This window comes from Anthonomus grandis, chromosome 12, assembly GCF_022605725.1.
Source record: "Anthonomus grandis grandis chromosome 12, icAntGran1.3, whole genome shotgun sequence".
NCBI classification, from domain to species: Eukaryota; Metazoa; Arthropoda; class Insecta; order Coleoptera; family Curculionidae; genus Anthonomus; species Anthonomus grandis.
The window spans coordinates 21,591,649-21,607,334 of record NC_065557.1 but is presented as its reverse complement, the minus strand read 5'-3'; the positions used below and the strand labels follow the sequence as shown (position 1 = coordinate 21,607,334).

General features: G+C 31.1%; 2 protein-coding genes across 2 annotated transcripts in view; one reads left to right on the top strand and one right to left on the bottom strand.

Moving 5' to 3' along the window:
• Positions 1-15,686, top strand: part of LOC126742674 (uncharacterized) — a 71,652-nt gene that overhangs the window by 7,781 nt on the left and 48,185 nt on the right. The gene's annotated exons all lie outside the window — the stretch shown is intronic.
• Positions 1-15,686, bottom strand: part of LOC126742673 (remodeling and spacing factor 1) — a 73,170-nt gene that overhangs the window by 51,759 nt on the left and 5,725 nt on the right. The window contains exons 3-8 of the mRNA XM_050449418.1: positions 11,040-11,236; positions 7,936-8,092; positions 7,625-7,850; positions 7,105-7,569; positions 5,951-6,460; positions 587-712 (exon numbers count right to left, since the gene is read on the bottom strand). Of these exons, the coding sequence (XP_050305375.1) occupies positions 587-712; positions 5,951-6,460; positions 7,105-7,569; positions 7,625-7,850; positions 7,936-8,092; positions 11,040-11,236 (1,681 nt within the window). The remainder of the gene's footprint in view (positions 1-586; positions 713-5,950; positions 6,461-7,104; positions 7,570-7,624; positions 7,851-7,935; positions 8,093-11,039; positions 11,237-15,686) is intronic.

The following is a 15,686-nucleotide window of genomic DNA, read 5'->3' as shown; positions in this document are numbered from 1 at the left end:
AAACGTGCTTGTGGTTCCAAAGTTAGTTTTCTCGTAAGCCGTGCTTCCTTTCTATACTAAGAATACCTTTTTTATGTGGAAAAGGTCAAATTTTTGATAAATTTGTAAAAGAATATTAATGAATGAGACTTATATTATCAAATTTTATTAATTGTTATTATTTATGTATATTGCTTTTATTAAGATCAATTATGCAAAAATCGCGTACAAAAGGTAGACTCCTTGTTTCAAGCTTCAGTTATGGTTTGCGAAAATGTTCACTATATTTCACATTTATATAGAGATATTTCTTAACTATTGTATTTGCTAGTTAGAAATTTCTTTTTAGAATTCGGGTCTGTTAGTAATATAATAAAAATAAAATTAAAAAAATAAATAAGTGTCTTTATTTGGTTCCATATTTAAATTCCATGGAAGCTGCATGTTTTAGGTATAAAATAATAAACGTACAATTTTGTTTGAAACAATAAATATTTTGATCAAGTATCGCGGTATTTTTATCATCATCATGAAATAGACCTATGTGACATTAAAAACGTAAAACCGAAATTAAAAATCGAATGTTATAAAATAAATAAGCACTTACCCCGTTTTCGCACAGCTCTCATCGCAGTTGTAGTACTGATTACGGGTGCAGGGGCAGTGTCATGGAAATCAAATGACAATACGTTTTTCAGCGATTCTGTCGGTTCGGCAGGCACTTCTTTACTTTCTAAAAATATATTTTTACTCAATATATACGTGAAGAATTTGACTGGTTATCAAGTTAATTTAATGTATGCAAACCTAGAAAAAGTCGTTGCCAGATTTGATTCTGATGAAATTGGTATGGTATTGGAATGATTTTCTATTGTCACTGAACATATTATATTGATATCATCATATTTACGAAATGGAACTTCTTTTGTTCAACTTCTTTTTTGCTGTTTTCCATCTTGACCAACATCAAACGTGTGCAAGATAAGAATAAAATTAGGAGCCACTTTGGTTCTCTTAATCTTTATTAATATACTAGGTAGTAAAAAGTTAGGGTGCATAAAGAATAAATTCATTCAAGTGATTTGCAAGCAAATGAATTCAGGATGCTAAGATCAAAAATTAAATCTGATTAAAGATGGAGACAGATATAAAAAAATCCAAAGCAATTCTGGGATTTTATCAAAAAGATTTGGGGGGGTATCTAATTCTATGAAGTTCGAGGGGTGCGTAAACTTAAAACTAAACCAACAACAGGTAGGTCCTAATTTAATTTAAGCTTATCTAGTAGAAAAGGGAATTGTCGCTTTGTACTAGTAAAACCTCTAAAAATATTGTAGAATATGTGCATTAAACGCCAAGAAATAAATGCGACAAAATGACATTCCAAATTATATACCAGTCTCAATCATTTGTAACTTTTCAAAAATGATTCTCTTGACGGCTTTCTTCTTTCTAAACTTTAATAATTAATATAACAGTTAGCAGTCACACGGATTTTCTAAGAATCGATCTGCAACATTAAATATAACTATAAAGAGTAAATTTATTGAAGAAACCATTGAAGGGTTTCAAACGGAAGCCGTTTATTTGGATTTTCCAAAAGCGTTTGACATACTAGATGTCTAATATGGGCATTGCTAATTACCTTTTCAGGATTATCTTTTAAACCGAAGTCAGTATGTAGGTGTGACAAAGTTGCAATCAAAAGAATGCATAGCCACTGTGAGGGTGCATGAAGACTCGATCTTGATTTTCCCACTCTTTAATACAGGGTGTCCAAGATAAGAATCCTAAGCATGGGGATCTCGGTACCTGTTGGAGATACAGCTTCCGTTAAATTAGGAAAAAGCTGTGCACTTTGAAGCGTATTTACATGCCGTTGAGAAACTTCAAAAATTTCCATGGCCTGCTGAGATATTTGGAAAAAACGGAAATTTGCCAATATCGATTTTATTTTTTCCTGGCTTTATTTTAAAAGATATCAAAAAACTATTGACTCTTTCTCATTGACACTTTTAAAGTAGTACGTGATGGCGCTTTTAAATTTTATATCCGACGTTTCGTTTCCGAGAAACCACCATCAACTTTATTTTTTTATATGGCGCGAAAAGAAAGTACACCCTGTATTTGAATCCATTTTTGATAACAAATTCAACGATGTATCACATGTCACATTTTTTTTGTTAGTTAAAAGGAAAAATGCCATTTTTTTTTTAAACATATTATTAAGTAGGCTTTGGAAACAAATGCTTTGACACTTGCTTTGACTGTGCCGTTGTTGTTACCGTGATTGTCGAGGTGTTGTTTGTTGAGTAATTATTGTTATTATTATTTACTGTTGTCGTTATTATTGCTAAAATTGTGTTATTATCTTCAAATATGCCTGGTGGTCATTATAGTCATGAAGAGAAGTTTGACATGCTGTCGTGCTACAAAAATACTGTAAATACAGCAGCAATGTATCTTAATAAATTTCCAGATAGAAAGCAACCATGTAAATCCATTTTCTTAGAGTTGGCTCGAAATTTAAAAGAATATGGTTCGTTTAAAAAGACTGTTTTATCTCGAAAAAAGGAATCTCTTGAAGAAACTCAAAATAATGTTTTAGAAGCAGTTATTGAAAACCCCGAGATATCAACCAGGCAAATTGAAAAAAATGTAGGAGTGGCCAAATCTACAGCTCAGTTTATTTTACGTAAAAACAGATATCACTCCTACAAATTTAGAATTTGCCAAGGACTTAAACCTGGGGATTTCGAACGACGTCGGCATTTTTGTGAGTGGTATACACGTGCCTGTGAAGAGGATTTTAATTTTCCTTTAAAAATAATATGGTCCGACGAAAGTATGGTCACTAATAATGGTATCTTTAACCGCCGCAATAGTCATTACTGGGTCCAACAAAATCCGCGTGTTAAGAAAATATCTAGACATCAACAACGTTTTGGGTTTAATATGTGGTGTAGAATTTTAGGAACCAAAATACTAGGTCCATTTATTTACCATTATTCATTAACAGCAGAACGATAGCTTAATTTATTGCAAAATAATTTAGAAGACTGCTTAGATGATTTACCTCTGGCACAAGTTAATAGCTGTTGGTTTCAACAAGACGGGGCTCCTGCACATAATTCTGGGCAAGTTCGACAGTACCTTTCGCAGCGTTTTCCTGAAAAGTGGATTGAATCCTCCAGTGAAGTGTCTTGGCCAGCGCGATCCCCGGACTTAACCCCTTTGGACTTCTTCCTTTGGGGATTTATTAAAAACCGAGTCTATCAACATTCTTTGGAACAGGAGTTACGAGAATGTGTGACGGCCGCTTTTCAAAGTATTACGCCAGAGATATTGCGTGATGTTTTAACTGCTACTGTAAGAAGATCATACTTATGTTTAGAAAATAACGAAAACCTGTTTGAACACCTGTTTTAAATTAAATTTATAAAATGCGTTAATTTATTTGCTTTTTTCGTTATTTTTAAAATGTATTCATTATTTGTTGCATATCGTTAGAAAAATCATAAAACATTTGTCTATTACCGGTTACATTTTTTTATTTATAAGTAGTACAATGTACAATGCAAATCCATGCTTCATTTAGCTTCGTCACTCTCTAAATAGATATTAAGAAAAATGTGACAGACTCGGTAACAGGTATTTACATACGTCAAAGCATTTGTTTCCAAAGCTTACTTAAAAAATATGCTAAAAAAATTGAAAATTTGCATTTTTCCTTTCAACTAACAAAAAAAATGTGACATGTGATACATCATTGGATTTGTAATAAAAAATGGAATCAGATACAAGGTGTACTTTCTTTTCGCGCCATATAAAAAAATAAAGTTGATGATGGTTTCTCGAAAATGAAACGTCGGATATAAAATTTAAAAGCGCCATCACGTACTACATCAAAAGTGTCAATAGTTTTTTGATATCTTTTAAAATAAAGCCAGGAAAAAATAAAATCGATATTGGCAAATTTCCGTTTTTTCCAAATATCTCAGCAGGCCATGGAAATTTTTGAAGTTTCTCAACGGCATGTAAATACGCTTCAAAGTGCACAACTTTTTCCTAATTTAACCGAAGCTGTATCTCCAACAGGTACCGAGATCCCCATGCTTAGGATGCTTATCTTGGACACCCTGTATATTAAGTTTGGTAAATGTTAATTATCAGTTATACGTGGATGACATACAGTTATAAATACAAAAATAAATCTAATAATTATTATTAAACTATAAAAGAATAGGTTGTAGTGTCTACTTTAAAGAAAAATCAACAAATCCTCTATGACTATAACTTAAAACTATTAATTCGTTCAGAAAAATTTAGGGATTTAGGAATGCTCTTTGATAGTAAGATGTATTTTATAGCACACTATAACTCAATTACATTAACTTTACAGTTCTTTAGAATAATATTTTCAATTAATATTTTAACATAAACTCATTTTTTAGATTGTGAATATGGATGTTTTGAAGTTTACATGCAATTTGTGAGAATTATAATGCTCTATCAGGCAATATCAATCTATTTGCCGAATCTTTGGTCAGTTTTAGAAAAAACATATAAATTGGTTGTTACAGTGTGTAGTTTTTTTAATTATTAATAGAAACTATTTGTTATTTACATGCTTTCATCATTACTTAAGTCTTGTCGGTATACTGTTTTTTTTTTACTACCTTATAATTGGGTTTGTACCTATAAGCAATTATCTAATTAAATAAGTAAATAAATAAAATAACATGATTTTGGTTAGTGATTTTGTTTTAAATATTAAAAAATCAGATATCTATAAGATAGAATCAGATATAGTTGCAAAAAGCTGCAAAAAGATAAAAATCGGTTAGTTTGTTAAGCTTTGATGTAGAAGGTAGAGGGCGCTATCTGAATTATTTTTAGTATTTTATTATGTTACAACTTTAGATAAAAAAAGTGCCTTTTCCCTAATTTCTACTTCTAAGAATGGTATACTAAATTAAAGTCACTCAAAATCACCCTTTTGGAGTGTTTTTGTGTTTGAACTGTTTTTTTTTCTAGGAAGGCTATAATCTTGTCATATGTATTATAAGATAAAATTTAATTTTTTCGTCTCAGAAATGCAACATATATTGTGTGCATTCAAAAAAAGGCGACATTCAAAAATGTATACAAATTGAAGAATGTCTGATTTCATTGATAAATAATGTTAAAAGAAAATAGTTACAACTTATGCGTTTAGAACAAGTATTGCGAGTGTTTACCCTCGAATCTGTTTTCGTTAGCCTTTTCCTTTAGTTTTTTTTAATTTTAAATAAAAGAAATAAAGATCAACTTAATTTTTATATGTATCATTCTTAATTAACTGTCTTTAAACATTATTTATTGGCAAAAGTTAATTGGTAAAATGTAACCAAATTTTTTAAACAGAACTTGTGCAATGAACAATTTTAAAGGCAAAAAATTCCAAAATGGCGACTTTGAGTCGCTTCAATGTATGATATTACGTAAAAAAATGGAAATCATTCAAAACCTAAAAATGTTAAGGCACAAAAATGTTGTTAAAAAATGTTGATATTTATTTCTGAACAAATGTATTTAATAAACGTATATACTTAATATTTTTTTCACTGACTCCGTAAAATTACAAATACTAAAGATATACTTAACCCTAATCCGAAAATGTTATTAATCTAGCTTCTTTTGATCCAACTTATTCAGGAGTCTTGTTAAGCCCAAATTTTATTCAAAGCCCTTAAATTCAGGTCGTACAAAACCCTCGTTAATAACCGGAAAAAGCGAATATCAATTACAATCAAACGACCAGTGATTTAGTTTTAATTTATTTGGTCAAATATCTTAAAATGAATTGTCCTATCACAAGCTTGCTTCAAAGAACGAATTATCCTTAAAACATTCCAAGGAATCACCTTTTAAATATATAGCCTATGTTTAACATATACACTGCAAATATAAGTAACAGCTGTTAATTTACCTTTTGGATCTTCATTTGTCGATAAATCTTTTTCGTCATCATGTGACTTAGAGTCCTTTTTTATTGTTTCAGAATCCTTTGGCTTGTTTGTATCTTCTACATTTTTATCTTCATTTTTCTCTATATCTTTTTCAGCATTTTTGTCTTTATCTTTCTCATCATTTTTGTCTATATCTTTATCATTATTTTTGTCTATATTATCTTTATCTTCATCTCCGCAAATGTATGCAGTTTTTTTAATACAAGGTGGTTCCTCTGCTAGTGGTTTTTTTGGCTCTTCATTGCACGTTTTATTTACATCACTTTTTATACCCTCTGTAATATCTAATTTAATTTCAGTCTTGTCATCTTCTTTTTCTTTCTTTTCTTTTAGAGCTAACTTAGAGTCTTCGGAATTATTACTCGACGTTTCACTAGCCTTGGATACAGTATTATTGTCGTTTGTAATGGCGGATTTGGCTTCTTTGGGTAAATCTACATCTGCGGCGACTTTGCAGTTTTGCGGTTTTTCTAGCAAAAAAAAAACAAGTTAGGAAAAGATAATTGAGCTACCTAAAAAAAAGAGTGGTAGAGTTTGTGTAAAGTAATGTGGAAGTCTGTTAGTATACCACGGTAATCTTGCTTAGCACGTTTTTCATTCCGTTATTAGCAGTGAAATGAAACAACACACGACTATCACATTAAATTTTCCTGAGATCTTCATTAAGAGGCTGCGGGACTATAAAGAAGCTTCAGGTTAATAAATGCTTTACACATTGATCAATATGCTTAATTTATAATCCAATAGTAGTACAAGAATTTTAGCCATTTTACTACATTTGATCAGTTAACCATTTACAGTAATCCAAATAAACTTCTGGAAAGTGTCCCTAGACTATTACTGAGTGGTGCTGCAATATTGTTTTCTAAGGAAAAGAAAAAAAGAAATTTCTTTTTTGAGAAAAAAGAAACATTCTCTTATGTTCGCCAAATTTTCGACAACTTTCATTTAAGAACATTTTCCCAACAGCACTTTTCAACATCACATTTTTCTTCTCGAATCCATCCTCCGCAGCTCTTTTAAACTAACTTAATTTATGTATAAAGATATTATAATTTGCTCCCAACTAATTAAAAAAAATGTAAGTTAAATTTTTATGGTTTAAAATCATTACCTGCATAATTATCTTCTGAAATATTGTTAACGGATTTCCCATTACTTTCAAGTGCATTTTCTTTTAAAGAATTAATAGTTATACTATCAGTTGAATCAACTGCTTCGTTCGTCGTTGTTTCCACTTGGTCTTGTTTGGACTTAATTTCAAGTTCCTCGCTAGTAATGGATTTTGCGCAGTTTTCACCCGTTTTCTCAGCCGCATTACCCTCATTTCCAGTTTTGCATTCTTCACCACAGCCTTCACCAAAAAAATATATAACATTTTCTTCAATTACATCCCCAACAATGGGGCATTCTTTTTCAGATATCTCATGACTACATCCAGTTTCACAATCCTTCCCGCTTCCATTCCCATAAAAATAAACCATTTCTTCCACAATCTCTTCACCAATTACTCCTGCTTCATTATCAGCCCCAGATCCTTCTCCCTGTATTTTCATTACTGGTTCTTCAACTGCCTTACCTAAAAAACTAGTATTATAAAAAAAGAATAGTTAAAGGATGTTCATTAGCTTTACCGACAACAGAATCTTTTTTAATATCGGAAACCACCACTTCCAAATTTTTAATTTTGTACTTTTGTATGTCTGAGTTTGCAATATCACTTTCTGTGCCTTCTTCTGTGTCTTCTTCTCTGTCCCTCTTTAAAGTAGATGGTCGATCATCAGTATTTTCCTCTGGTTTTTCTGAATCTTCATTTTCACTCTCCTTTTCACTGTTTTGGGGTTGAATTGTTTCTTCATCCTGAAATATTATAATAGAATTCCGACTGACGTAAAAGCTTGTGATTTATTATATTGTCATGTATAGAAAATCTTTGATAACAAACCTTTTCCAAATTTGAATCAGAATCTTGTTGTCCAGTGTCAATAATTGGTTTTTCAGACAGGCTATTACTATCCTCATTTCCAGCTGAATCAGCAGGGCTTAACTTAATATCGCCATCACTTAGAGACGAAATTAATGAAACTAGCCCTTCTCGGTCACTATAAATTTTGTTAAATTTTAGTAACAATAAATAAATAATGCATTTCTTGGCAAATACTATGTACAGGGTGGCCAGATAAGAATGCAAAGTGCTGTATTTTGGAAACTATTCGTCGTAGAGACTTGCGGTAAAAAATTTTATGAATAAAGTGGTAAAAATAATACCGTGGAAAATATTTTTAGATTTCCAAGATGGTCGCCAGGGGGCGTAATCGCCATCTTAAACTTTTTAAGTGATTTTTCAGTGAAATCTACCCAGTAAATGTTACGAAAAAATATACGCTTTTTAAAGCTCAGCTCTACTCAAATAATTTTTGTTTAACACTTTGTGACGTATCTATTGAAATAAAGTGGTGGGGGGTAATTCAATGTTTTTTAAAATAAACAGCTGTAACTCCTAAACGGATTTTAACAAACTTGGTCTCGTTGGAAAAAAAATGTATTGCTACATCAAATCCGTGTTGTCTGTGATATATCTAGTGCTTAGTAATGCCGATAGAGCGCGTTTTTTTATCTATTAACAGAAAATTGCAAAATTCTCTAAAAAATTAAATGCAATAATATGACTTTTTTTTTCATAAAAATGTAGTGATATGATAGTTTAATAGGCCAGTGAAAACCGCATCTCGATATCTTATTCGTAGCCTGAAATATCGAAGAAAGAATATTTAGTTATCATATAATTTTAATAAGACGCTATTACACCGATATTTATTGTTATTTATTTGTCTTTTTTTAAGGTTCAATTATAAAATGTCTTAATTTAATAATTTTTAAATAATTAAAATATTCTTTGTTCAAAAAATTTTAAAAAAAACGCGTAGGGGCATAATAATCAATGCATATAAAATGCAAGTGCAAGGTAGGCAGAATATTGAAGAGTAGGCCACGGAGGAAAAAAGAAATGCCTAAAATTAACTTGTCAATAAATTTTAAAATTAGGCAGTGCAATTTGTGTTCGTTGCACACATAAGTAAAGCGTTAAAACTATTAAAATGCCTTTTACTAATGACGAAGCTGTCGATATGATTGCGGTATATTTTGAATGTCTTCAAAATGCGGCATTGGCTCAAAGGGTACACAGAGCTCGATATCCAAATCGTCGTTTACGCGATGCGGGAATTTTTCCGCGTTTAGTGCGAAATTTGCGTAATACTGGCAGCTTTCGACCTCAGTTGCGAAGACACTCGGCTAGAACAAGGGAAGACAATATTATTAATGTCTTAGCATACGTAGAATTCAATCCCCACGTTAGTATCAGAGCAATGTCTCATTCACTCTATTCTAAACATTTTAAAGGATCACAACTAAATATTTATGTCACAAAAACTACTTTACATATTTCGCAATGTGTTTTTTCAAATTTTTAGACTGCGCCCATATGGTTTTATATCAAACCTTGAATCACGGAGACTTTGACCGACGCGACGGTTAGATTATTGTCATTGGATGTTGGGCAGCATTAGGGAAAATAAAGAATTTTTATCCGAAATTCTTTGTACAAATGAGGTCACTTTTAGGAGTGATGGAAACATTAATTTGCATAATATGCATTATTGGTGTGACAACAATCCTCACAGATTGCGGGAGGTCCAACATCAAGGCCATTGGAGTCTCAATGTGTGGTGTGGCAGTCTGGGCGAAACTATTATAGGTCCCTATTTCTTTGAACAACCACTAAATGGTGCCGTATTTCTTGATTTTCTGATGAACCATTTGCCTCTTTTATTAGAAGATATATCCCTGCAATTACGACAAAATATGTTTTTGCAACTAGATGGTTGCCCAGCACATTTATCAAGAAATGTGCAAGAACATGTAGATTTAAGATTTCAACAAAGGTGGATTGGCCGAGGAAGTCTATTTCCTTCCCAGACCTCACCTGTTTGGAATTATACCTATGGGGTCGGTTGAAAGATATTGTTTACCAAATTCTACCAACAACTAGAGACGACATGAAAATAGGAATATAAGAAGCCATTTACAGCCTGTCAAGAGCAGAAATTGAAGCTGCTGTAATGTGCACGCATAAGCGGCTCCAACAATGCATTAAGTTTGATGGAAGACAGTTCGAGCATTTAAGGAGGCATTACGCGGCATTACGGAGGCATTTTATTTCAAAATCGGTCATTTTTGTTATTATGCCCATAAGCGTATTTTTTAAAAACTTTCTGAACAAAGAATATTTAAAAATTATTAAATTAAAACATTTTATCATTGAACCTTGAAAAAAGACAAATAAATAACAATAAATATTGGTGTAATAGCGTCTTATTAAAATTATATGATAACTAGATATTCTTTCTTCGATATTTCAGGCTACGAATAAGATATCGAGATACGGTTTTCACTGGCCTATTTAACTATCATTTCACTACATTTTTATGAAAAAAAAGTCATATTATTGCATTTAATTTTTTAGAGAATTTTGCAATTTTCTGTTATCAGATCAAAAAACGCGCTCTAGCGGCATTACTAAGCACTAGATATATCACAAAGAAGACGGATTTGATGTAGCAATAAATGTTTTTTTCATCGAGACCAAGTTTGTTAAAATGCCGTTTAAATGTCGTTTAGGAGTTACAGCTGTTTATTTTAAAAAACATTGAATTACCCCCCACCACTTTATTTTAATAGATACGTCACAAAGTGTTAAACAAAAATTATTTGAGTAGAGCTGAGCTTTAAAAAGCGTATATTTTTTCGTAACATTTACTGGGTAGATTCCAGTGAAAAATCACTTAAAACGTTTAAGATGGCGGTTACGCCCCCTGGCGACCATCTTGGAAATCTGAAAATATTTTCCACGATATTTTTTTGGCCACTTTAGTAATAAAGTTTTTTACCGCAAGTCTCTACGACGAATAGTTTCCAAAATACAGCACTTTGCATTCTTATCTGGCCACCCTGTATATTACCAACGTTGGCATAACCTCAAATACTTACTTTGCCACTAAGGTCCACTTTTCATCATCCAAGTCCTCTTTATAAACTTTTATTTGATAATTTTCATCACTCTGAAACCAGTAAGCATGTCCAAATTTGTCCCGTCCTATAGGCTGAGATCTAAGATCCTTGGAGGTAATCTTATTTATTTCTAATTTGAACTTCGTATTAAAATCAAACTGTGCCTCAAGAAGTTCCTTAAATTGAAATTAAAGTTGCAATAACATGTCATTCAAATAGCAGGTACTCTACTCATAATTTGTCTCTAGAGATTGGATCCAAAATATTTCATGAATGCTCTAAAGGTAAAAAGCCGGACCTTCTGGGGAAAATACAAATTATAAAAGCTAAAGAGTTGTGACATGACTTTGTTTATCTTTGAGGCAAACCTTATTTTTAAATATTTAATCTATTATAATTTTTTATTATTCTCATTACCATTAAAAGTGAAAAACTTTAACTTGTAAATAATAATGTATGATAACTTAAAATAATTTAATATCAGTATCTACATAAACCATATATTCTTAATAAGTCTATATTGTTGAATTTTTCTTTTTTATTCTTTTTAATTTTATAATAATGACCTAAACATTTTTGTTTATTTGCTTTTAAAGCTTTTTAGTATTTTCTTTGTATAAATTTCATTATCTTTTAACAACATCTAGTCATCTATTATAGGTTGTCAGATTGCCATATTGCAGTCTGTGACTGCATTATTTTTTTCTTTGTATTTGTTGATAGCCTCAGTGTTACAAACAGTTACAATTTTTTTTTCATCATGCTAGGGTGTTAAATTTGAGAGTCAAGTAAGTCATTATTATATTAAACTTTATATGTCAAGTAATAAGTGAATATGTATTTTTCTATATATTCTAATCTCTCAACATTTTTCTTATAAAATAAATCTTTTTGAAACTAATAAACGATTATATTTACATTATCTTCTATGTCAAACTCAAATAAGTTTATTATTCTTTTAAACAAAGCTTTATAAACTAAAACAAAGTTTGGACCTAAATATACATACATTTATTATAGCCATTAACAGCCAGTGTAGAAATTCTGAATTCACATTAAGATATTGTGAAGACATATCAAATCTTTTTAAAAACACATAAACAATCATTTAAGACTAACAGACCAAAAGTTAAAACAAGTCAGATATTGAATAATTGGCTTTGCTGATTAACTAAGAGTGTTTAAAGGCTTTTAAGGATTTTGCTGCTTTGATGCTAATGTGAATATATATATATATACAATATATATATAAATTATAATTATATATATAATTATATATACCCTCATAAAAATTGCTTATCATTTAGCCTATAGTATATTGTGAAAGAGTGGGAAACAGAAATCTCTTAGCATAGCTCCCTAGATGCACATCAATGCTTGCTTTTGAAAGACAAACAACAGCTGCAGCAAGTAATTAACTGTCTTACCCCAGAAACCAATCCCATATCTCAGGTGAGATTCAATCAAAGAAAAATAAACTGACCTTCTAACATTCAGGCAAAACTCCTGGGTAGGATCTCTGACTGGGAAATATCCCAAATAAATTTTTTGCTAGTGCGATGTTTATTAGTTTTATTTGTGTAAGCTTTAACTTAGTTTGAATTCCATTTGCATTAATTATTTTTAATAAAGGCAATATTGCTTGAAGAAAGACATTATTTTTTTAAATTCTTTTTACCTTATATTGCTAATCTCATTATCACAGCCATAAACTTTTTAAGAGCTTCCCAATTTCTATTTAAATAGTCACAGTTAAATGACATTGATTGATTGACAAAGGTAATGCCAAATCTTTAACTTCTACATAAAACTTATACAAATAATTTAATGGGTTAAATATTGGACATAAACTTGTTTGTTTAATTTTTTTTTAAATTTGTTTATTCATGTGATCTTAAGAAATATTAACTCGATTCACATCTTTCAATACATGCTTTTTAGTATGTCTTATCAGTCCTGTTAGATTTATGAAAGCCTTAAAGAAAATATTGGTCTCAAAAGCCTGTTACACGCTGGATGAATATTTTAATGTAACTAGTTGGAATCTTTTAATCTATTATATAATTAGTGTTTTATTTTATATGTATTTTAATGTTGTTGAATTTTCAATGTATGTAAATTGGTGAATACATATACAGGGTGTCCGGAAAGTCAACGATAATACTGATGGAGCAACTCATAAGCACCCAGAAAAACATAAAATGACCTTAGTAAAAAATCGATGGTTTTCGAGATATTGGCACTTTAGTGGAAGTCACCAAAATCCTACTCTTGGATCAGATTTTCGATTGTCACGCCTTAAAAATAGATATTTTTTAGAATCTCTTTTTAGCTATGCAACACTGAATAGCCATTTTACTGATCAAAGACAAACATTAAACTAAACAGCCAAAAAATTTAATAAGAAATCTATTCTAAAATAAAGTATTAATACTTATTTTTATTTTTTAAACTTTGAATTTGACCGCTCATACTGGACCGAAAAATTGTACGGAACCCGGCTAATACCTTAGAAAGTTTGCTCATTTAATTTAGTTTTAAAATTACCCTGTTTGTTGTTAATATGTTTTAAAAAAAGCTTTACTATTATTGTGATACAGTGAAAGATAAACCTAATCTACCTTATGAAAAAAATAAAACAAATTTATAATTATGTTATGTTCAGAAAATATTTTTATTTAACTTAAAAAAAAATTTAAAAATCAAATAATATGTTCGAACTGTCTACCACCAACGCGAATGCAGGTGTGGCATCTTTTAATAAATGACCTATTGATCCATCTTGCATTCCTGGCAGCGTTAAGATCTTGCGCTGCATCATTTATTCGCTGCCGTAATTCAGCAATATTATTTATTGGTCTTGCATAAACCTTTTCTTTTATGCAACCCCAGTAAAAAAAATCGAGGGGGTTTAGTTCTGGAAACCTGGGAGGCCATAAAATTGGACCAAGTCGGCCGATCCATCTGTTGGGGTATGTTTGGTTTAAATACCGACGAACTTCATGGGCATAATGTGCCGGGCAACCATCATTTTGGAACCACATTATTCAGCGACTGGCCAAAGGAACATCTTCTAAAAGAATATTGTTTCGACAAAAATCTAAATAAGCCTGCCAGTTCAAATTTTCTGGTAATTCGAATGGGCCAATTACACGTCCGTTCAAGATACCGGTCCACAAGTTTACTTTAAATCGGTACTGTGACCTAAGGGTGATATTGAAATCGCCTAGTGATGTCGTTTACTACCGATTTCGGTATCCCTGTTCTTCTTTCGATTGCTCGTGCCAAAGTAGTCGGATCATTTTCAATTTCTTCTAAAACTTGAACAACATAATCAATACGAGGTCTTCCGTATTGAACATTATTAAGAGTATTGAACATTAATAAATACACGATAGTCAGGATATCGGGCCAAATTCGGACAGCTTTCTAGATAAAGATTAGATGCTGCTAGAGCATTTTCTCTGCATTCCCATAATGAGATGCATATTTGCATATTCTTGGGAGGTATACGGCAAGGGCATAATAAATGATTAACCAATAAAACAAACAGCTCAAAGAACACAGTCCACAGGAAAATGAACTCAAAAACAAATCAGTAGTTAATAACAAATCATCATACTAAACAAATCAATCAAAAAAGTAGTTAGTTCATGGAATACTGTAAACGAACTAAATTCCAAAAATGTTTGTTGTTTATTGCTATGGTGGTAAGAATTACCTTCCCTCTTGATTTTCAAGTTAAATAAAAACATTTTAATAATAATAATAATAATAATAATAATAATAATAATAATAAGCCTTTATTTCCAACAGGCAACTTGCCCAATAACAGGAAACAGTTGCAAAACAATGAAAAATATAGTTAAAAAAACACACACAAACAAACCTAAAAGAATGAAAAGAAAAGAAAAGAGTAAAGTAAAGTCACATTCTCAAAAGTTATCCAAAAAATTAGAACAAATAACTATTAATATGATATAAAAACCCAATTATAAAAGTTTAACAAGATAATCACATATTCAACAAAATTAAATTAAATTAACTGCAATACACCTACTAACTATAACTTAAACACATGAGCCCTATGGAGATGTAATGGATGTAGATTGAAGGGTGCCAATAGTTGCCGATGATCAAACCCTCTTACCGGATATATGCTATCCTGCCTGAAGGCCAAAAACTTAGCAAATCTACGATGATTCAATGAACAGATTCAAGGAGACCAACATGATTCTGATAGAGCGGGTTCCATATAATGCAGCCAAACTCCAGTTTTGATCTCACAAAGCAACAAAAAAGCAGTTTTAATGTAGATTCCAAAGTAAAACTCTGAGAACTTCTAATTATGAACCCAAGCCTTCTCAGGGCTGACTTGACTATGTTATTGAAGTGTGGAACGAATGTAAATTCAGAGTCAAAAGTTATACCAAGATCAGTAATTTGCTCTAATCTACTCAAAATAGTATCATTAATAAAGTAATTAAAATTTAAGGGTGTTTTTGATCTAGAGTAACGGACCACACTACACTTAGCCACATTCAAGCCTAACCTGTTAACAGAGCACCATACCTCCAATGTATTAGACAGTTCTGAAGAAAAACACAATCCTCCAAACCATATATA